At 46.0% G+C, this 23,871-nt stretch overlaps 1 protein-coding gene across 3 annotated transcripts; it reads left to right on the plus strand.

The window, feature by feature from the left end:
* The first annotated feature begins 5,740 nt into the window (after window positions 1-5,740).
* On the plus strand, window positions 5,741-21,471 carry PARK7 (Parkinsonism associated deglycase). Of its 3 annotated transcripts, none has more exons than XM_019746787.3 (7): window positions 5,741-5,878; window positions 7,039-7,151; window positions 8,500-8,601; window positions 10,869-10,928; window positions 11,788-11,857; window positions 16,426-16,512; window positions 21,121-21,471. In XM_019746787.3, exons 2-7 carry the CDS (start codon window positions 7,062-7,064, stop codon window positions 21,279-21,281), a joined length of 570 nt encoding a protein of 189 aa, XP_019602346.1. In that variant the 5' UTR covers window positions 5,741-5,878; window positions 7,039-7,061; the 3' UTR covers window positions 21,282-21,471. The 3 variants fall into 3 exon arrangements, with proteins under 3 accessions (XP_019602346.1, XP_019602347.1, XP_074190213.1); XM_019746788.3 differs by lacking the exon at window positions 5,741-5,878 and adding an exon at window positions 5,888-6,022; XM_074334112.2 differs by lacking the exon at window positions 5,741-5,878 and adding an exon at window positions 6,399-6,509.
* Window positions 21,472-23,871: the final 2,400 nt, after the last annotated feature.

A 23,871-nucleotide genomic window follows, 5' to 3' on the forward strand; every position in this document is an offset into this window, starting at 1 on the left:
GGCCACACAGCCTCACAGATTCTATAATAGGACAAAGAGCTATGGGAACGCAGAAAAGTTTCCTGGAGGGATGGGTGCTGCAATTGGGTTTTGCAGGAGAGCTAATAAATACTTCATTGCAAAGCTGGTATGGAAGCACAGGGCTTTCCCGTTGGAGGGAACTGCTATTCTGAAGCATGAAGGAGGCAAAGTACAGGGTATATTCAAGGAACAGAGAAAATGAGGGAGAGTAAAAGGTAAGAATGCGGAAGACAGGGAAGGAAAGATGTTTGAACAACAGCGTGGAGGGATTTGTCATTGGCACACTTATCACTGATCTTAATCTCCTACACAGGAGTGTGCTGCCAAAGTCAGCAGATCCACAGGACTATGCAGACATGCAAAAAGTCACCCAAGAACCTTGTTCTCAGGCTGGGAGCAGCCACAGTGTAACCATCTGTGGGGTAAATGGGCCCCAAGGAAAGAAACAAGGTACAGTCAAAAGAACAAGGGCAGGGAGTCAGGAAAGTTCTGCCGGGTTCAAATGTGCACTGCTGGGTGGCATACTGATTACTTTGCCCATGGAGAGAAAGGCTGGCCTGGCTCCTGGACCATTGTATGTTTCCAAGATTATCAGAATCTGAAAACCTCATTTAAGTAGAATAAGAATTTTTAAAAACCCCAATAGGAAATAATGAAAAGCGACTCAACATTTCAGTTCCTTAGAGCTTGGTGTTTTCTCTAAGATCTCACTGGGTCCTGCCAAGCTACCCGCAGGCATTACCATTCACATCTTACAAAGGAAACGTGTTTTTAAAGCTTGTGATAACCCATTACTGAAGCTCTAATCAGATCTTGCTCTACTTCCAGAAACAGAATACCAACACCAACAGATCATGGCAGTAAGTGTTTTGCGAGATGAGAAACAGAAAATCGGTGCCTAAGCCATCAATGCAGCAGAGCCTGGATTTAGATTCTTCAAAACACCCGAGTCTCACGGGGCTGGGAACGGGTGCAAGGTCGTCGTCCCCTTGGGCATCCTTGGGCTTCGTAAAGCAGAACCGGCCTGGGATGAGGAGGTGGGAAAGGTCTATTTCCCGCCTCGCACTCGAAGGCCGCGCGCGACCTTCCCTAGAAGTTCGCGGGGTCATCGAACAGAGGCGACGCCAGGGCAGCAGGGACCCCAGGGCAGCGGAGACGCCAATATGACGGGCCGGGTCGTTCATAAACTTTTCCCCTCCCACAAGGAAGCGGCCCTGCGGGCGCTCTCGACACAGGTCGCTCCAGGTTGCGGTGAACTTGACCCGAGCCCGCCGCGGGAGGTTCCAGAGCAGCGCGCCAGCGGCGCGGGACACGCCCCCTCACGCCCCGCCCACTGCGACCCGCTCGGCCAATCCCGGGCGCCGCCGGGGGCCTCGCGCCCGCCCGCTGGAATAGACCTGACGTCACTGCGGGTCGGCCAGCCCACTTCCGGCGCCCCGCTGGCCGTGGGTGTCGTGCGAGGTCCCCCTCGCTGGGGGGCATTTCACACGGGGTCGGGGCAGAGGCGAAGCTACCCCGGGCCCCTCACAGACCTCGGCGTCAGAATTTCCCCCTGGCGCCAGCGCTGCCTCAAATGTCAGGGCCCGCCCACTCTTCCCCGGTCTAACCTTTAGGGGGCTCCGGAGGGGAAATTCGCTGTTTCTGCCGGACCTTTCCAGAACGTGCCTTTAGTGCATGTTGAAAAATATTTATTTAATGGCTCATATGTCTTCCTTATGCCCAATAACTTCAACTTAGCACCACTAGCCCCTCTTAACGAATAGAAAACAGGTGAAAATGTTAACTTCCCTGCTATACATGAGATTTCCCACTCACAGTCTGGTGAAAGGGATTTGACATGAGGAATACGATTAAAACAGGAATAAAAAGGCGGTTGCAATCGTAGCGTAAACTGTAGTGTTATACAAATGTAAAGTATTAATCTAGAACCAGATGCAAAGAAAGGGAGGACCATCTTATAGGGTGAAGTTAGGATAATACTTAGCAAGCATTTATTGAGCACCTGCTATGTGCCAGGGGTTCAGCAGTGACCAAGACAGGAAGGTCATATCATGGAGGTCACAGGATTAAGGGGAGACAGACAATAAGGAAACAAAGGACAAGAAAACACTACAATAAGTGCTATCGATGAAATAAAAGGATACATTCATAGGAAATAAAGTGTGCTATTTAGTAAGATGAAGATGTAAGTGACCCATGAAAAAATAAACCTGGCGGCAGTTTCTTTGCTCTTTATGGCGATCAGGCTAATTCTAGGGAGAGCTGCTTTTGGAACCAGGGTCAGAAAGGCCATGGATGAGTGTTGCTAATGTCAGGAAGGCAAAAACTTTACCTCTACTTTCTCAGGGTCTCCGGCTGGGTCTCAGAATTACATTGACCTGAAAAGACTAAGAGGAGAAAAGCAAACACGTTTATTTAACATAAGTTTTACGTGACCTGGGAGCCTTCTTAAGGAAATGAGCACCCAAAGAAGTGGCAAAGCTTAAATGCTTATATACTGGGTTGAACAAAGGGTAGCAATTGTGAAAAAGTAATGAAAATAAAATGGGGAGACTAAAGGAAGGTAAGTTATTTTTAACCAGGTCTCTTTGTACAAATTCTGCCAGACCCAACTCCCTTTTTTTTCTCCTGGCACTGGGAGGGCTGTTCTCACATGCGAGTTTCATCTTCTGCTTTCAGGAAGAGAAAAATGGGAATCAGAGTGCCTTTTTTGCACCTGTGGTTTTCCAAATGCCTTCAACTCAAAATAATTGATATACTAACACCGTATAGTGGGAGGCGGCATGTCCTAAACTCCTTCACTAATGTTATCAACACCGTTTCTCCCTGGTTGGCTTATGAGCTCCACAAGGCAGGACAGTATTTCTTAGTTAAATGTTCCATCTGCTGCAAGATGCTGATTATTTTAAGCTCCTGGAAAATAGGGAGAGTCTTTTAGTTTGTACTCCCACAATGTATAAAGACTTGTCAAGTGTTGAATAAAAGGTGTAGTGGATAGCACAAATTTGTTCTACCTGGAAATGAGACCAAACTAGGAAGTGTCTTCGTTGCCAGTCTTAGAGCAATGCTTTTGGTAAATGGTTTAAATTTTTGACTTTGTTCTGCAAACTTGTGATGACAAATAGGTATCAACTATAAAGAGCGTGTAATGAGTGTTGCTGACTTCTTAATAAGTAATACTGATAGAGTCTGTGGTGGATAGAGTGTGAAATTTGGCATCAGAATATCTGAATTTGACCAAGACTCTGCAGGACCTTATACAGTCATTTCAACCCTCTAGACCTCTCAATCTCTGTACCTGTGGAATGAAAATTATGTTAATACCTGCCAGGAAGTCAATATATAATGCCTAAATCCAATAAATGAGAAGTAACAGTATTAGCATATTGTTTAAAAATACTGAGATAATCACCAGAAGAAATAATAAAGAGTTGAAAATCTGCCTCTGGAGAGCAGAGCTGTGGGGGATATAAAGGACTGAGTCAGAAGGCTGTTGTTTTTCATTATGAGCCTTTTCATGCTGTGTCAGTGAGCTATTGCCGTGTAACAAAATCTGAGTCCTACCATGTGCCATTTTGATCGGTTTCCCATACAGGCACAGGTTGCCTGGGGCAGCTGTTCCACATATGTTCATTTTGAAACCCAGGCTGAGAGGGTGGAAGCACCTTCCCTGGGGGAAAGCTCTTCCTGTGGCGTTGCAGAAGTACAAGAGAGCAAACCTAATCATCAGGTCATGCTTTCCAAGGCTTTGGTCAGGTCATGTCTGTTAACATTCCATTAGCCAAAAGGACAAACCCAGAGTTAAGGGGCAGGACCCTCCGCCCCTGCAGGTGAAAAGAGGAAAGAGTGAATATTTCTGAAAAATAATCTCACCTACCATGAGTAACATCTGGTTTTTAAAACTGTGTGCATGTATTCATTCGATAAAAATTAAGGCTAACTTGGGTCCCTTTCAGATCTGGATGGTGCCGATGTCTCAGGAGTGTTAACTCAGGTTCATTCTCTGACTTTCACTGTTGAACCAACCATTTGTCTTGCTAGTTTTATTCAGTCATGGTGATCTCATGCTGCAGCAGGGCCACCCGCATCGTTTTCTCCTTACAAGTTTATTATGGGGACTAGAGCAAAACAGCCTGTCTTCTCTTGGTTTTCCCTCCATCTGCCTAAACCTCTCCTTGGTTCTTGAAGCGTGCATCTGACCACTTGCCTCCTCTCCTTTTCTGACTCTATTTCCCATTCTCTTTCAAAGCTAAAAGGGGAGGCTTTTGCCTGCTTCCTTTGCAAATAGCCAAAGGTGAAGTTATTCCAGAACTCCTACAACGTTTTCTTCTAAAAATGTGAAATGATTCCAGACACTTAAGATTTTTGCATGCGTGCAGTGTTGCATAAATTAACCTATTAATTTTTTAAATTAAATAAAAACTACTCTCATCACCATTGTAAGACTCACGTGAGATCTATTAAAGTGCTTTATAAACCAACAAAGAAAAATAAGTTTATTTTTTTAAAAAGAAACATGTTTTGAGTATCTAAATTGAAACTTTAAAAACACTGACATACTTAAAATACTGTTTGATCTCATATATTACTGGTGAGAGTGCTAAGTGATTCAACTTGCATGGAGTTGCTCAAGTGTATTTCCCACTTCTGGCAATTCACCCTCCGGTTACACCTGCACAAGTAGGACATACGAATAAGGTCATTCAGTGCAGTGCTGTCTGCAGAGAAAACGATTGGAAATAACCTAAGTGTTGTCAGCAAGGCATCAGTAAATAAACCATGGGACATGCCAACAATAGCTCACTTATCTATCTGGGGTGCCTGGGGAGGGGAGGTGGAGGAAGTACTTCTTGAAATGAAAAGCTCTGAGCTCTGAAGATACTCAGTAAGGCAGTGGTGGCGGGAGGGGGGTACAGAACAATGTATATAGTCTGCTACATTTCTATGAAAAAGAATGAAAATAATGATGTATATTTCTATTTGCTTGTGCTCGCATAAAGAAATACTGGAAAGATGTCCAAGAAACTATTAACATTGTTTCTTGTAGGGATGGGGTTGGAACTGCATGGGGACAGAGGCAGCAAGGAGCCTGTCTGTTCAACGTAACACCCTTATCCTCTTGGTGTTTGAAAATGGTAAAAGTATCAATATTCAAAAACTTTTAAAAATAAAGTTTGAGATTATAATTTCAATACATTTAATCAAGTACTTGTTAGATTTATGTCCTCAGCATTGCTATAATCCTGACGATGCAAAAGCAGCACTGGGATCTTTCTAAAAAAAACTGAGAAACTAACACACGTGAAATTACCGTGTGTAACTAAATTAGTGTCACGCGGACTGGCGACCAAGCGTGGGAGCGAGAAGACCGGGAAGACTTTGAAGAAAGAGTCCTGGTAGAGCGGTGGGCGCTCCGGGGAAGAGGAGCAAGGCAAAGAGAGACCGAAATGCACAGAGGAAACGTGAAGAACAACTCAGAGCAAGAAGCCTCAGCTCTCGAGTCGGGCTTTGCATTTACGGGTCGCGGCAAGAAGCGGGTTAAATCCTGCGGTGGCGCGGGCAGGTCGGACCGTGCCATTCGGGGCGGGGGTGATTTCGTGAGGCTGCGTGAGTCCACGGGATTCGCTCGGTGCTGGGTGTTCCAACTGGACCCCTACGAAGCGAACAATCGGGACGTGGAAAGGCAGGCCCTCCTCTGATTTTCTCCGAGGTGGGTTCGGCCGGCCGGACGTTACGTACGTGATACGAGCGGCGTGCGGCTGCGCAGTGAGGGGCTGAGGCACCGGGCCTTGCGGCGCGCGTCTGCGCAGTGAGAGCAGGCGAGCAGTCCGGCGGCGTGCATCTGCGCAGTGCGTAGGTGAGGGCCTGACTAGGGTGGCGTTCGAGTATTCGCGCGTGGGTCCTCGTCTAGTCCGGTTTTGGTTCATTTTTTTTTCCTGGCGCAGAAGTGCCACCGAAGGGGCGGAGGAGCCGCGTCTGTGGGAGGAGAGGCGAGGTTCAGGTCGGGGCCTGGGGAGCGCGGCGCGTGCGTGGGCCGTGGCGCTGTGGGCGGCGAGGGGCCGCGGGGCTGCCGGGCTGGACAGGCCCTCGCCGCGGGGGCGGGGCCTCGGAAGGAAGCCCCGCAGGCCGTGTCCCCGAGCCCACGCGCACCCCAGCCGGCGGCTCGCGGCAGCCGAGGAATGTGCGGCTTTCTAGGATAAGCAAATAGCTGGACTTTCACATGCTGGCGTAGGAGCAACTTGCAAGCTTCCGACATTGTGTGCATGGCTTCCCACCAGTTGGGACTTAGTTAATCCTGTGTGTGTTGGAATCGTTTTATTAAAGTCTATTTTGCATGGACAGCAAACGACAGAAAGAGAATAGGCTGAGACCTGTTCAGACCCTGGTGTAGCAGCTGCCGTTAACGACAGAACTAAGTGCGAAGAGAGTCCACAGTCGGGTTGCCTTCAGTGAGGGGGGAATTCCAATTTTCTCCAGTAACAATAAAAGTGTGTTCACATATTTTAACACTGATACCCCCCCGCACCAAATTTTTAGTACAGTTATTGGAACTAGAAAAATCCCCTCCAAAAACCTTACAGATTAATTACTAAAAACTGTGTATTTAGGTTTTTTTGCCCATGAAATTACGTTTAGTCGTTTCTCTATAATGTAGTGCTTCAAAAGACTTTTATCTCCCTGCATAATGTAAAATACAAGACCCATGCCCTTGTGTTTTAGAAAATTTCATTTGCATTATTAGCAATTAAATTTTAAAATCATGGTAAGAAATTAATTCGAACACGTGTTAGCAACCGTGTTTTCATCTCAAAAATACAGTAATTGAAATTTTATTCCATAAATCAGTATTAACCTAAAATGCTTTTTTCATATTCCATTGTGTTTATCAGAACTTTTCCCTGGGAGGCGCTTAATTACTCTGCTTAAAATGTTTGTAAACTTAAAAATTTTGTCTATTCCATGGTCACAGTGCAAGTTTTTTGGAAAAAAAAAAAATTTTTTTTTTTTTTAATTAAGTCTTTGAAAACTACAACGTAAAAATGGCTTCCAAAAGAGCTCTGGTCATCCTGGCTAAAGGAGCAGAGGAGATGGAGACCGTCATCCCTGTAGATGTCATGAGACGAGCTGGAGTAAGTCCCTCAGCGTTTTCTAGCCCTCCCCCTTTTAAAAACATTTTTATTTTTATTTTTAAAAGTTATTTTGAATAAAACAGTAACTTATGAAGTATTTCCAACATACACAAGAGACTGTATAATAATAATTACCTGTTTATTTTCTGCCCATATTAATACTTGCTAACATTTTGCCATATTTCTTTCAGACCAATTTCTTGAAGAACAAATGCTTTAAAGAAAGCATTGCAAATCACTATGTAAATGTCCCCAGTCCTGTTCCCCTTCTGTCCTGGGAGGAACCTGGGAATATGATTCCCCGTACTTAGCTGTCCACAAATGTGTAGAAAAGGTTTATTACTTTTCATTAAGTTCAGATATTTCAGTGGAGATTGTGGAGTGTTAGCATTAGACAGTAGTTCTCATAGATGTATGTAGTATATAACCCCACTAAACACGTAAATAGTGTTTACTGAGTGCTACGTATCATTCTTAGCACTTAGATAAACACATAAACTTGTTTAAATCTTACAAAAACCCTATGAGTTATCACCATCCTCATTTTACAGTTGAAGAAACAAGCACAGAGACACTAAATAAAGTGCCCACATCGTTAAGTTGAAGAGCTGGGGCAGACCAGGGCAGTCTGGCCCCAGAGTCTGTTAACCCTCCATAACCATTATCATCTGGTTTTCACACGTGATGATACGTATGGGTCCAGGTGGTTTATTTAAAATTGCTGCTTAGTATTATACTGGATGACTATGCCGCAATCTAGCTTTCTGAATTTATTCTTATTCCTTTGTTTCACGTCATTACAATTCTGTAATATTCTTGTACAGGCTTCAGGCTCTCTGCCTAAAAGTGGACTTGCTAGGTCATAGGACAGCCCCTAGTTGGTGTGACTAGATTTTATTAAATGACTGCAAAGAAGCAACATGGGAGACCACCAGCAGTGACGAAAATTCCCAATTTCCTGTCCCAGCTCTTAGTATTGTCAATTTTGTAAATGTTTGCAAGATTATTTCTATCTTAAGAAAGTACCATGAGGTTGAAATGGCAACAGTAATTTTGCAAGATGGATTATTAATAGAATAATTAAATAAATTGTCAGCCAAACAAGAACACTTGTGGGAGAAAGGACACTAACCAGACAGGGTGCCGGGACAGTGTCTGTAAATCAGCATTGTCCCAGGCAAACTGGGACAGACCTAGTTATTAAACATAGTTTGCTAGCATATTAGCTTAAAGGCAGCATGGTTTTGTTGTGGGATTTCCTGCCAAGTTATTTTAAAACACAGGGCAACTGTGAAAATGTTACTCTGTTTCATTGTTCTTAAATATCATGATGATGTCTTTCTCTTAGATTAAGGTCACCGTCGCGGGTTTGGCTGGAAAAGACCCCGTACAATGTAGCCGAGATGTTGTCATTTGTCCTGATGCCAGTCTGGAAGATGCAAAAAAAGAGGTTTGTTCTCCATACTTGGAATTACTTGTCTTACTGCTTTTTTATTAGTTTCTTGAAGTGTCTTTTGACTACAACTAAAGCTGTTGTTAGTATAGAGTTGTTTTAAGAAAGTTTCTTTGCTTGAATGTCTTCCCCACAATGAGCCCTGGGAAGTGGAGCCCTGGGCCTTTTACCTCTGTATCCACAAACCTGGCAGTTTCCTGATTCCTCCTGCGCCCAGTAGGTGGGTTGGGGGTGGATGGAGGCTGGGACGCTTCCATCAGTATTCTTCTGGCTCACACTGGCAGCCCTCCCTCCTGTGACAACTTGGACTTGATAAAAGAATCAATGGCCACATTCCCCATTCATTTCTGATTCTTTATTTGAAAGCTACTTTTTACCTTTTCAGTGACACAGAAGTAGTTAGTGATTCATTTCATGTGGGACACTTCACACTTGATTCGTGGTTGGATTAGGGAGGAGGAGGAGTTCTACTTAAACTGCGTCACCTGTATTTTTAGAATTACGGTTCTTACTTACTGTTGAGGTCAAACTGTCAAGCTCTGAGGTCCCTTTCCTCAGAAGCTTGCCCGCCCACATGTGCACAGACACTTTTGCACGCCCTTTCGTGGGGTGCAGGCTGACCTGGCCTGTGTGAAGGGAGTGAGGGCTGTATGCCCTCTTGCAGCGGAGACTTGGCAGGAAGAGAGGCAGAGCAGCTCATGGGTGGTCATTTGTGTCCTGGAAGGATCCTGGAGTCTGGTTCCCCGTACTTAGCTGTCCACAAATGCATAGAAAAAGGGGTATTACTTTTTAGGTTCATTTCAGTGGTAGATTGTGGAGTGTTAGAATATTGGCATTTACATGTAAGTTGTTGAAACTTTCTAAAGAGCACGTTGAACGGGAGAGTGGCAGTAAACATTCCTTCTCTTCTTTTTCATCCTACGGTGTCTGGGTGTTTAGAACAGTTGTTACCTTTTGTGTCTATTCATTTGTCAGTTCGGATTTTAAAAGGAGTGAAAGAAATTCTATACTTTATATATTTCCTTTATAGTTTTTAATTTTGCTTGGTTTTAAAACAACAGTAGGATGTTTATAGTCGTTAAAAGTAATTCTAAATACTAAATGTTACTCTAAATACCTACTAAATATAATTTGCTTAGTGACTAAATTTTTTTATTTTTAAAGATTTTATTGAGGAAGGGGAACAGGACTTTATTGGGGAACAGTCTGTACTTCCAGGCCTTTTTTCCAAGTCAAGTTGTTGTCCTTTCAATCTTAGTTGTGGAGGGCGCAGCTCAGCTCCAGGTCCAGTTGCTGTTGCTAGTTGCAGGGGGCGCTGCCCACCATCCCTTGCGGGACTCGAGGAATTGAACTGGCAACCTTGTGGTTGAGAGCCCGCGCTCCAACCAACTGAGCCATCTGGGAGGCAGCTCAGCTCACGGTGCCATGTTCAGTCTCAGTTGCAGGGGGCAGAGCCCACCATCCCTTGCGGGACTCAAGGAGTCAAACCGGCAACCTTGTGGTTGAGAGCCCACTGGCCCATGTGGAAATCGAACTGGCAGCCTTCGTAGTTAGGAGCATGGTTCTCCAACCGCCACCGGGCCAGCCCGTGACTAAATTTTTAAAACAAAATTTTTTTAATATCTGAAAGTATTGTTAAACCAATTCCATCTTGTAATTTCAGAAAGTTTGAAATTATTAGGTTTCTAGGATGTTTAGATGTTTGCGATACTGAAATATTGTCTCCTCCCTAAGTTTTATTTTTCATCACGTTAAAAAATTTTTTCTGTGCCTCTTAAAATTTGTTTTTGTTTTGATTATGTTTTATTATTATGCACATTCTTGTTGAAAAACAATTTATACAGTATAGAAATACATAAAGTCAAAATATTAAATGTCTCTTTCCCATTCCCCCCTCCCCTCCATCCTATACCACACCCCTTTGTCTCTGAGTGTCTGTATACTGTGCACATACATCAGGGGGTGTATGCAATAGACACATACATCTCCATGCATACAGTTTTTTTCTTTTTACAAGAATGAGATCATGCTGCACCTGCAGTTGTGCAATGTGGACGCCCTTTCATGTTACTGCAGACAAATATTCTGCCTTTTTTGCTAGTTACAACAATATTCCATGATAGAGATGCACTTTATTTAACTGTTCTATGAACAATTTCTTGCTATGAACCATACTTAAAATATGGAAGTGTTACTGACTGTCACTTTAGTGCACATTTCAAATGAAAATGTTTTCATTTTTTTTATTTTTTAAACTGTTGCAGGGACCTTATGACGTGGTGGTTCTGCCAGGAGGTAATTTGGGTGCACAGAATTTATCTGAGGTAAAAACTGTATAAAGTATTTCTACATCTGCTTGTGTTCTGTTGATTTTGTTATTAAAATATTTCAGGAAGGAGGCTGTGAATAAAATAGGACTAGGTGAAATTAACAAAATGGTGTTCTAACTTAATTTAAAAAAACATTTCTAATGGCATTTAGAAGTAAGCTGAATCGGTGGAACAGGTATATATGAACAGATTTGGTGAATACAATCCAAATGTTAGACTATTCCCCACCGCCCCCAGCAGCAGAAGAAAATTATGTGTTTTATGAAGGGTTAAGCATAGAAAGATAAGAGATTGGCTGTCTATTCAACAATGGGGTTTGGGAGGTGGTTGCAGGAGCGAGAACTGCCAACTTGAATGAAAACTGGCATCCAGAAAGACCGCTGCTTCTTCATTTTAAGCCTTAGGTGAGGAGTCAGCCTCCAGGAAGAGAGAGAGAGGAGGGCGGGCAGGGCTGACCAGCTCAGAAGCAGGTCAAATCGGATATCTCGGACTGTCACCCTTCCTGACTGCCATGAAAACACCCAGCCACCACATTCCCTCACTTCCATGTCTTTTCTCCTTAGATACAAAATGGCAGGAGTCAGTGTGGAAAATTGCTTTTCTCATCTCATCCTTAAACATCTTTAAGAAAAGGATGCCTTTCTCTTCCAGTAAATGCCTTGATTGGGTTTAGGAATGTAGAAACATTATGAGTTTGATAATTTTACATTAGTAATTTAGAAATATTGTTGAAAAATGGTTAAATTTAAGATCTTGTGGTTTAAGCTAGAATCTGATTCTACCAAAGGTTCTAGCCAGAGATTGGCTTGTGGCTTAATGTTAACTCGATGTGTTTTGGGTTTTCTTTGAGTAGTCTGCTGCTGTGAAAGAGATACTGAAGGAACAAGAGAAGAGGAAGGGCCTCATAGCTGCTATCTGTGCAGGTAACGTGCAGACCATTCGTGTTTAAGTGTGTCGTCGGTTTTCTTAAAAAAATACTGCAAGACTTTGTTCCAAATACTTCTCGCCCTTCATAAAGTGTGAAGGGCATCTGGGTCGGCCTATTTGGTTTGGGTGGCATGAGCTAGTGTCGTTTCAGAAATGACTACAATTGTTTTCTTTCTCTCCGTGCGTCTGGTCTACATTCTGTGAAACGTCGTGTTTTCTGTGTTTGGTTGACCTCGGAGGAAAATAAGGCCCTCTGGAAATCAGTAAACAGCTTGTTACAGCAAATCTTTGTGCCAGAAAGTATTTGTGCCAGCACCCAGTCAGCAAGAATCGGCTGGAGTAAGCGTAACAGGTCTGCCCTGTGCTTGCCCTGTGGCTGCAGAGGCCTCTGGGTACTTTCTGCCCGGGCCTTGTGCTCAGGGCTGCATTGAGGCGCTGTACTACCTGCCACATCATTTGGGGTAAGCTCGTTGGTGTTTCGTAGGTGTCCCCACATCTTGCAACTTAGTAACATTTTGATTTCTGATCCCATTTTACGAGTAAATCCGTTCTTGCTCTAATATCAGATGGTGTTCTGCCATCTTGCATTCTTTCCATAGTGTAATTTTGACCAGTGCCTGCCTTACTATATATAGGTCTTTATTAAATGTTCGTCAAGAGAGTGAATAAATAAATGACTGAATGGATGGATTTGATAAGATGGCACGGTGTTGTCTTGTAGGCTTTTTAAAAGAAGTTACAGACTAGGGATCCTGGGGACTGTGCATTAGAGCCGGGGTTCTCACTGTTCATTCAGGGGCTCTCAAGGTCAAAGCAGATACTAAGACATTATTGGCCTTTGTCCTTGTTCTCACAGGAGTGTCCACAGAGTGTGACGTTGCCATGATCTGGGCATGGCATGTGTGCTTGAGTATTCTTGTGTCGTAAAAATTTCCCAGTTTTAATTTATAGCGGGGCAATTATTGATAGATACAACCCACATAAACGCTACAGGGGTCCAGAGACCTAAATGTTTGGGAACCACTGCTTTTGACTGGGAAGGACGAGGAGGTGGGCGCCCTCCAGGCCCTGTCCCTGGGTCCTGCTCAGCAGCAGCCTGTGGGACACAGGGATGGGTCTCTGCTGACAGCACCCCAGTCAGTGTAGCCCAAGCCCCTCACCCCTTGGTGGGGAGGAAGTCAGAGTGCCTGTTCGTTGTGTGAGGACTGAGTCCAATTGCCCCGCCCCAGCCTCATTCTTAGATGCTCTCAGCAAAGGAAGAGAGGAGTTTGGGCCGGGGCTCTTCTCTTAGGACTGCTGAAAGGGAAAACCAGAGTCAGTTTGTCCTGTGTCACGAGGGTGGCAGAATTATCACCCACATCTGGTTCACTGTTTTGTGCCCAGGCAAGCTTGAATACTTAGACTTATAATCATTTAAATCATTAAAAAATAAACAGTGTTTGTATTGTTGAGTATCCTGCACTGCTCTTCTGGGATAGGAAGAAGTGTGATTGTTAAGATGGCAATTCTGAAGTGTTGCAGTTAGGAATCGGTAGCTGTTCATTGAACTGAAGGAATATTAGCCTAGCCCCTAATAGTGAATGAGAGGCCGAATTGGAAGGGAGACTCTCATGAGAAGAAAATGAAATGAGATTCGCTCTGGGTGGGAAATGGGAAGGGGAAGGAAGCCTGGCAGTGAAGGAGCCAGCGGTTGTCAGAGGTGAGTCTAAGTACAATCTCAGGGACGCCTGGAGGGGCTGAGGGGTGGCCCCGGTGTTCTTTCTGTTAGTCACCACATGGTGGCGCTGGTGGCTTTCTCAGCTGCCGGAGGGATTCTGTCCTCGGTGCTCTCTGCCTCCTGCTCAGAGCTGGATTCCTGCTGCAGACTCAGCAGTGTTTTCATCCGTCAGAATTTCAAGTAATAGTACTGAATTATCTCTTCTCTAGTTTTCCAAATTGGATTTTTAAGCCTCAGAAAGCAGTAATGATGAGCTTACCATATGAGTAAGACATCACCAGTAAATTCCTACTTTCAACTGGAACATACGTGACTGTAGGCAGCAGTTTTCTCACCTGTGGGGAGCGGCCTAGAAATTCCTGACTCGCTGTGCGATCGCTCTTCTCACTGTACAGTCGTCTCTTGTGGTATTCGTTCAAGTTAAAATTGAGTGATAATGATGCAGTTTTTATGGACTTTTAAATTTGCTGCCGTGCATAGCTGTCTCATATTGAGGATAAAAACAACTAGGTGGAGAGTGATATCAAATGTATTTGAGGCTTTTGATTTAAGGAATGTAAGTCAGGGCGGCCAGATAGCTCAGTTGGTTAGAGCGCGAGCTCTTAACAACAGGGTTGCTGGTTCGATTCCCATATGGGATGGTGGGCTGTGCCCCCTGCAACTAGATTGAAAACGACGACTTGACTTGGAGCCGATGGGTCCTGGAAAAACACACTGTTCCCCAATATTCCCCAATTAAAACAAAAGAAAGAAAAAGAAATGTAAGTCAGCACTTGGTCTGAAGCTGACACCTAATACTAGGCAGAAAGCTTGTGTAATTGCATATTTATATGATCTTCCTTTGTAGCAGCTCTGAGCCTGTCATTGGAGCAGCCTGTTGGTACATTACATAACTGCTTTTTACTTGGGGTCATGTTGAAAAATGAAAGGTCAGTAAGAGCAAGTGCTGGGATTTGTTGAAGCTCAAGTGCACAGACGGCCGTAGGGTCTTGGCTACAGTGCTGACCACTCAGAAGGTCAGGGTGTGGTTCTAACGCATGGTTTTCTAGGTGTGACATGAGGTCTTATATTTTTTGTGTGTGGCTTAGATAAAAAAAAGGTAGAATGACTACTTTTAAAAAAGTTTTAAGATAATATAACAAAGGTTAAAACCTTTTCGGTTTTAGTCTTTATTTGAGGACCGTTACGTACAGAAAATTATGCTTGTGATTGTCAATGAAGTTGACCATTCTTAGTGAACACATTTTGATAAAAACCTCAAGTTAGCAAATGCTTATTTTTAAAAACTTCATTTTACGAGGGAAGGCATAGAGGATCGCAAAGTGGCTATTCACGGCTCCTCACTTAGTAGTTTTAATAAAGAAACGCTAGTGCCTCCATCTCAGACCCGTAAACGTTGCACAGGTATATCCTTCAGGGCTAGACTGTGTTCTGTTCATTTTAATAATTTTACCACCTGGTATGTTTGGATGGATGGATTAGTGCTAGCTTTACTTTCAAGTAAAAAAATAAAGTTAGTCCATAAAATAGTCAACTCCAGAAGTTTGGAGAGCACCAGTTGCCTCTAATGTAGAACTTAATTTTTCATTTGCTAAGAGGTTAGCCCTTGGTGGTTTCCCGCTTTAGTACACTGATAACATGTACTGCCTGCTCCTTGAGGGGAGGCCACAGTCTGTTTATCTGTGTGCTCTTTGGAGGTCATGGTCAATCTTTATGATTAAATGGTTACTGAAGTGTTTTGAGTCTGTACCTTTTTGCCAGAAGTACTCAGCAAATGATGTATTCCATACTTTAGCTCTCATTTTAAGAAGTGTTTAATTTCAAAATTGTGAGTATATTTTAGGTAAGAGCTTCGTGAACTTTTTTTAAAAAGATTTTATTGGGGAAGGGGAACAGGACTTTATTGGGGAACAATGTGTACTTCCGGGACTTTTCCCAAGTCAAGTTGTTGTCCTTTCAGTCTTAGTTGTGGAGGGCGCAGTTCAGCTCCAGGTCCAGTTGCCGTTGCTAGTTGCAGGGGGCACAGCCCACCATCCCTTGCGAGAGTCGAACCGGCAACCTTGTGGTTGAGAGGATGTGCTCCAACCAACTGAGCCATCCGGGAGCTCAGCAGCAGCTCAGCTCAAGGTGCCGTGTTCAATCTTAGTTGCAGGGGGCGGAACCCACCATCCCTTGTGGGAATTGAGGAGTTGAACCGGCAACCTTGTGTTGAGAGCCCACTGGCCCATGTGGGAATCGAACCGGCAGCCTTTGGCGTTAGGAGCACAGAGCTCCAACTGCCTGAGCCACCGGGCCGGCCCAAGCCTCCTGATTTTGAAGAATGTGTCATGCGGGATGTCATGCAGGGTCTCAGCTCCCGCTCCCCACACAAGAACGTAGGACATGGTGAGGCCAAACAAGAACACCCACGGAGCCACAGGTAGGGGAGTCACACCACTATAGTCTCGCTGGCGGCTGGGCTGGAGACACAGGAGGCAGGAGCCACATGATCCTCAACCCGTCATCCACTTGTCCCTGCCAAGCAACCTCACTGGCCAGCTGCAGTCTGCCTCTCTCCAACCCGTAATCCACACTCCGCCACGCCACGCCACACCACTACACCACCCTTTGCTATCTTACCCACGGCGGTTATATCAGTGGCTAATGGCTAACCGGTAACAGCCAATGGCCAACTAGTCCCAGTTGATGACCATCTACTACCCGAGCCAGCACCTTTCTATGTGAGGCCGAGAGCCTGGCAACTGCTTTCTGGGGCTCTGTCCCCACAGAATACTTTGCTGTTGTAATTTTTAACACACAGGTTTTTCTATATCTACATTTAAATCTTTTTATTAATCTTCTTTTTAGGTCCTACGGCTCTGTTGGCTCATGAAATAGGTTTTGGAAGCAAAGTTACAACACACCCACTTGCGAAAGACAAAATGATGAATGGAAGTAAGTATATGCTTATATTTTAATAAGACCTTTTCAAAAAGCTATAATTTTGCATTGTTTCCCGCCCGGTGTAATCTAATTTGTAGAGATCCTCTGCGGCTGAGGTGTGGTGTGTTCCTTACTCTCTTTGCCAGGATTTTAACCTGAGAGGGAGCTAAGCGGCAGGATAGAGAGGCCTGTCTGGCTGTGCCCTGGTGGGGATAGGGTGCTCAGCCAGAGGCCAGCCGGATTCCTGACTGGCACAGGTTGAAGTGATTATGACATGCATTTAACTAGTATTTTTACTAAATGCTTTGCTGGCAGCCTGAGGATAAATTTTAAATCTCACCCGAGTTTCAGAAAGTGCCCTTTTGCCCCCAGTCCAGAGTAAAATGGACATTGTTCTCTTCCTTCAGAGAGTGCCCAGGAGGCAGGCCTGCTGGCCTTGGTGACATGTTTCTTTTCTAAATACCAGCTAGACATTTAACTTCTATTAATTTATTTTTATAATAACTTATTTTCATGGTAAAAAATGCAGACAGTGTAAAAGCGGGTGAAGTAAATACATGTTCCTTTTCTCTAACTTGCCACCCCTTGTGCTTGTCAGCGGTAACTTCTGTTCAGGTTCCTTGTGTATCTGTACACTTCTCTCTGCACACACTCATTAGCCCTCATGGTTTAAGTTTTACTCAAATGACAGCTACTGAATACATTGTTCTACACCTTGCTTTTTTAACCTAAATCTTAGATCTTTTTTTTTTTTGTAATTTATCAAATAGTTCTCTAGTTCTCTTGTGTGGCTTATTATTTGAGGCTATAAAAGAAGCATGATATTGTTTCCTCCAGGAGTTAACAGCTTGAAGAGACATATCCATCAAATTTTAAAATACAGGGCAGCATATAATTAACAGCAAAACAAGGTATAATACGAGCACTGAGTGTACAGCTATGTAATGATCAGGGCTTCCCCGGTAACAGCTCCTGACATTCAGAGCACCAACCCGGTGGCATCTTTGTCACACAGGTGGTGTCTTCCTCTGCCATCTGAGTCTGGAGTGCACGTAACAGAGAGGCAGAGACCCTGGGACTTGCAGAGGGAAAGAAGATCACACTAGTGTGGATAATTGCAAGAGAATGAGAAGTTTCTAGTTAGAAGCCAAAAGTGATTCACCTGGCGTTCAGCTAGTGAGGAAACTGAGTCACTGCTTCCGTTTAAAACACCAACCAACCAAAAATCAGTGAATCAATAAGATGAAATAATACCAAAGCTGATTTGAAGAAAACTGCAACCGATACACTTTCTCCCCTTCTCAGGGTTATTGATGGGCTCGGAGAGTTAATGGGTTTAACACACTTAGAGCCTTGCAGCGCTTGGCTGTGCTGGGACACAGTGGGGACAGGCTGCTCTCGCCCTGCCACTCTGTGCCAGCGTTGGTTTGACTGGATTCCCACAAGAGTCCTGTTAGGTTGGTGACATCCCCATTCTACAGCAGAGAAAAGTGAAGCTCAGAGAGGTCAGGCAGCTACTAAATGGCAGACCTGGGATTTGATCCCAGACCCACTGTGCTCAGGGGTCAGCGACCTTTCCTTCAAGGGCCGAATAGTAAGTGTTTCAGGCTTTCTGGGACTTCAGGTCTGTTGGAGCTCTGAAGGAGCCCCCGACCAAATCGGTGGGGGTACCCATGTTAGTGGCTGACCACTTGCCCCTGGCCTCCCCAGTTGCTTTTTCTCTGAAGAGGCTTTCTGGTTTGGGAGTGTTTGCTTCAAGTTAGAAGAAATGAACGCCCTGTGCCAGATGGAATATGAGGTGTGAGTGCCCAGCTCCCCTGTTGGAATGAACCCGGCTCTGTGGTGAGTGCGTGTGCGTTGCTTTTCTTTGTCTTCGCCACTAGGAGGCGGTAGGTGATAAGTGCAGACCATTTGTTCTTCCTGGTTTAAATTTTGAAAAGAACTGTGGACCATCTTTAAACATCTTTAACCAGTTTAAGCTGTATTTGTAATGTTTTACCCACAAAGAGGTTGTTAAGTGAACCCTTTCGAGCTGTGCCTGGTGTTGCCCCAGTTGAGGCAGCTCATCCCACAGCTCTGGCAGACCCAGCTCAGCTGGTTTTCTAGTTTAGCATTTAAAATGACCTTGGCCTGCTTTCTCCATCAGTCAATGAGGTTAGACTATGAAAACCTTCCCCCTCAAAGCAGGGCTCCTCTTTTTCTCCACAGTAGTGACTAGGAAATTATTGACATACTGTGTTTCAATTTTTTTCCCTTGGTTATTCATGATAGTAAGACAAATTATCACAGGTGGTGTTAATCCACTTTGAAAGACGTAGACACCAGTGCGTGGGTTGTAGAGCCCATCGTACCAGTCGTTAGGTGACGTTTTCTGCCTGTATTGATTGAACAAGGCTTTCCTGAGGTGCTCCTTAGGCTGTGGGACACGGCATAGCCGTGGTCTGCACTGCCTTTGGGGTGCCGGACGGAAAGTGGTCAACACAGTGCCTGCCTGGCTCTACCTGCAGTGACAGGACATGGCAGGATTTCATAGAGGAACCTCCTCAGCTTTAACCCCTCCCCTAAACCTGCTTGTCCTTCGTGTCCCATGTCACTGCGTGCCACCGCTACCCACCAGTTGCCCGGAGCAGACAGCTGGGAGTCATCCTTGACGCCTCCCGTGTCGAGTACGTCACTGAGTTCTGGGCATTTTATCGCCAAACCTTCATTTCCTCTCTATTGCCACTGTCCCCATCCAGGTCACAGTTAGCTGCCACCTGGATGGCAGGTTCTCTTCTGTCTCCCTTCCGGTTCCTTCTAGTCAGCCTCAGTGCAGGCCAGACCCAGAGAGCTCGTGCCCCATGACATGGAATTCAGTCTTTAGGTGCAGGGGAAAGTCGGCGAAGGATCTGGTGGAGAGAACTGGATAAGATCTGATTTGCACTTGGGAAAGGTCACCTCTTTGGTGACGCCGAGCACGCAGTGGTAGGAAGGCAAGGCAGAGGGGCTGTGAGGTGAAGATCGTCGTTCCGGCCTGGGCACGCGCAGAGAAAATGAACGGACTTGCATTCGCCGTCATCCTCCTGATGCGTGGGCGCCTCTCCTTGGTGCCGTCGATACTCCAGGCCAGGCAGAGGCAGGTGAAGGCCCAGCCTTTACAGAGTGGACAGTAAACAAGGAGACTGGCACATAGTGTATAGACTTGTGTCCATGCTGGGGGGTGCTATAATCTGGGGGACATGGTTTCAAGGGTGGTCACAGATCCCACCTCCCAGGCGTTGGTGTGGAAACCCAAGGAGCACATTGCTGAGAAGAGCTTTCTGGGCAAGGAAGCAGCCAGTGCAGCGCCTCCTGGGGCAGGAACGGCCAGGCTGCTCAGTAACCGAGAGCTGCAGGAGGGAAGTGATGGGCACAAGTGGGGCGTCTCTGTGCAGTGGGCCACCTGGGGCCGGGGCTGGGGAGGCCACTTGGAGGAATCCCAGTGGCAGGAGACTTGCTGAATGTGGTAGAAGCATGTTTCCTATTACTGTATTTACAACAGCGGGGCCAACTGAGGGATGACACAGAGGGAACCTAGTCCCTGAGAAGGGAATGTGGCTTCTCCCTCCACACAATTCCCCCCGCCCCCAAAAAAAGTTACGCTGTAATTGTTTTTGAGACAGTAGAGCGTGTGTGTGCATAACACAGGTAGTTTCTGCCTTCAGCACTTTCACCCTCATCCCTCTTTCCCTCCAGCGTCTTGTAGGGAGGAAAAACAATTTTCCCTCGACCCTTCTCAGTCCTTGGCTGAGAGCCCTGTAATAACAGACAGATTAACAAGAGAAAAACACACAGAAGTCTACTGACATGTCTGCCTCCTGAATCCATGGGAGATACCCAGGGAGAATGAGGGCTCGTGAGGTGGTTTGGAATTCCGACTTAGATATTATCTTAGTAGGGAAAGAGGACGGAGGCCTCTCGGGAGAGGGAATGGTTTTTAGGGAAGGCAACTGGGCCTTAGAAGAGCGGATGAGAGGTAGGATCGATTGTGACAAAATCTGGGTGTGGTGTCAACTTCTGGTCTCCTGTCCTGTGACAAGAGTCCATCTTCCCTGGCTGATGAAACTCGGGGAGGCGGGAGGGGATGTATGACCGTTGAGCTCCTTCTGGAGGATCTGTGTTCGGGCCAAGAAAGGGGTTCGGAGAAAGCCTCTCCCTGCATTGTCTGGTTGTCAAGAGCCTTCCTCTCAAAATAATATGTCAAAGTCACGTATTTGCGGTGTCGTGTCCTGAACTCGACAGTCACTGCTGCCCTTCGGTTTACAGAATTGATGCTGAGCGTTCATTGTATGATAGAAGTGTGAGCAATTCGCATTTACTGGGAATTATTAAGCAGCTGCTCTCGCCTTTCGTGTGTGTGTTTGTTTCCTGTCCCAGTTGTTGGTTCCTCTGGCCCTTTGCTGTACCAGCCTCCTTCGTACCCACATGCTGCCCTCTGAAGGGTTGGGAACGCCTGGTTGTTTCTGAATGGCTGCCTGCAGTGGTGTGTGTTTTCTAATTTATCTAAGTGAGGCCAGTGACGCGCTGCGCCGGCTTGGCTGTAAGCGGGAGTCACTGTTGGCCAGCGCAGCCCATCAGGATGTAACCCTTTTCTCGTCCAAGGTCATTACAGCTACTCGGAGAATCGCGTGGAGCAGGACGGCCTGATCATCACGAGCCGGGGGCCGGGGACCAGCTTCGAGTTTGCTCTCGCCATTGTCACGGCGCTGAGCGGCAAGGAGGTGGCCGAGCAGGTGAAGGCCCCGCTGGTCCTTAGAGACTAGAGCACAAGTTCCCGCAGTGGGTCACAAATAGGCCGCTTGTCACCACTTTCACTGAGTTCACTTTAAACAGAAGTGGGTGGTTACTCTGCAGAGCCCCGTCGTGAAGTGACACCTACAGATTCCTCGCCCTACAGTTGTGTCCCCACATTTCTGAACCTTGATTGCAGAATAAATAACACTTAGCAAACTACTGGTTGTTCCTTCATTTGTCTCCCGTTTCTTTTGTGACACTAAACTCATTATCAGGTTCATGTGCAGCTCTTAAGTGTTGACACAGCTACTGATATAAAAGAACAGTGAACATGTGTTACTGGGCTTTGTAGTAATTACCGGCGGCCAAAAAGATGTACACAAGTGGACGCTTGGTCAGCGTCGCCCAAGCAGGAGCTCGCTGTCATCAGAGGTGTCTGGACGCTGATGGGAACCGCTTTGAGCACGTCTTGTCATTGCAGAAGTCAAACGTGACTTGTATTCATCTTTTGTTATCGGTATATATCGAGTAGTACAATTTTAATAGTTTTTTCCTTTCCTAAAATGCGAATCCCTTGTTTTGGCACCCTCTGTGTGTATTTGGTCTTCCACTTGCCTCTGGCACAGAGCTCCCAAACCCTTGGAATTTCCTGAGCCTTGAGAGTGATCAAGTGTCTCTTGTCATTTTAATAAGGTGGCTTTTGGATCCCACCAGAGGGTGGGGGCTGGTTGTCAGTGGAGCCAACCATGTGGTTAGAGGGTTGGAACTTTCAGCCACACTGACTTCTGGGGAGGGGCTTGGGGTTGAATGAGTCACCAACGGCCAGTGACTCAGTTATGACTGTGTAATGAAGCCTCCATAAAAACCCAAAAGGACAGCTAGGTGATTGGCCCCTTTTTCAGAGAGTTGCCACATTGGGGAACCAGAAGGCTTCCACCATGCCACCATGCTGGGCCCCAAGCTCTGCGAGGACAGAAGCTCCTTCCATCAGGACCTCCCCCGTGTATCTTCAATCGGCTGTTAATTCATAACCTTTAATTTTAACACCTTTTGTAATAAATCAGTAATCTAGTGAGTAAACGGGTTTTCCTCTGTTCTGTGAGCCGTTCTAGCAAGTTAATTGAACCCAAGGAGGGGGTCAGACCCCCAGCCTGTAGCTGGTTGGTCAGAAGCACAGGTGACAGCCTGGGCTTGCCAGTGGCATGTGCAGTAGAGGGCGGTCTTGGATGTAGCCCTTCTTCTGTGGGATCACGGTCTGTCTCTGGGTAGCGTCAGAATCCTGTGGCTCCTCCGACACCTGCTGCTGTCTAAGAATTGCCTGGTGTGGGGAGGCCTACACACGCATGCACACACCCATGGGAATTGGTTCCGGAGACCTCTTCCAACGCGTTTTACACATCAATAACAAAAAGCATGAAAGCAGAGATTTAAGAGGCTTGTGATTTCTCTCCCATTCAACCAATGAAGTTGGCCTTGATGGTGAATTTTGGTCAGCCAGTACTTCTTTTTCCATAGTAGAAAGTCCTCAAGCCTTTCGAGGCTGATGCAGCCTCTCTTTCCCTTCCTCAGGTAACAGCTGCCAGCTGTTCACTGGGTGAAACTCCCCAGCTCCCACGGCAGTGGATAAAACACACCAGGCAGGGCAGAGCCTTCTCTGCCCCGATCACAGACCAGTCAGCCAGGGGGACTCAGGTCTGGCCTCTGCCCAGCCTGGCGCTGTTCTCTCTGCTGGGAACCTGGAGCTGCTGGCAGCCACCTGGTCACTGTGACGATGGCTCCATCACGAGAGGTGGACAGCTGGGCCGTTCCTTGACCCAAGATCCAGCTGGACCTGAGTGAGAACACTTTTTGGACTTATGGACAGGAGCCAACAAATTCCCAGCTTTGTATGTGAGACCTTACTTGTGACTGACAGTGACGGAGGAGTTAAGTAGTGGTCAGGCTGCTGCGAACACCTGAGCTACTACCACCGTGTTGCCCCGAAAAGAAGACCTGGCCGGACCATCAGCTCTAATGCTTCTTTTGGAGCAAAAATTAAGACCTCGTCTTATTTTACTATAATATAAGACCCGGTCTTATATTAATTTTTGCTCCAAAACACGCATTAGAGCTGATGGTCCGGCTAGGTCTTATTTCTGGGGAAACACGGTAAGTAGAATATTGAAGCACAGCACGGAGAGTGGCACTCTGCTGTACCCCCTAGTCACCGCTGCCCTTTCTTGCCCCCCTCTTGTTCCTTCCCCACCCCCCTCCGGTGATAGTACCAGAGTCAGCAGACTTTCTGGAAAGGCGAGGTTGGGAATATTTCAGACATGCGGGCCCTAAAGTCACTAGTGGTCACAGCTTCTCTGCCCTGACAGCCGGAAAGCAGCCACAAATACTTCATGTGATAAGCATGGCTGTGTCCCAACAGCTTCGTTGTACAAAACGGGGGTGGAGGTGGGGGGCCTTGGCCTGTAGTTTGCCAACCACTGGACCAGAAGGCAAGGCAGATGTTAATTTTTTAAAATGTGAACATGTTATTGCACATTTTGATAAGCGTTGTCACAATACAAAGAATGCTAAGGGGCAGAGAGCAGGAGTGGCCGCGTGGGGGTGGGGTGGGTGGGAGGGCAGGTC

This window comes from Rhinolophus sinicus, chromosome 14 (genome assembly GCF_057876585.1).
Source record: "Rhinolophus sinicus isolate RSI-liver-muscle chromosome 14, RSI-T2T, whole genome shotgun sequence".
In the NCBI taxonomy this organism is placed as follows: domain Eukaryota; kingdom Metazoa; phylum Chordata; class Mammalia; order Chiroptera; family Rhinolophidae; genus Rhinolophus; species Rhinolophus sinicus.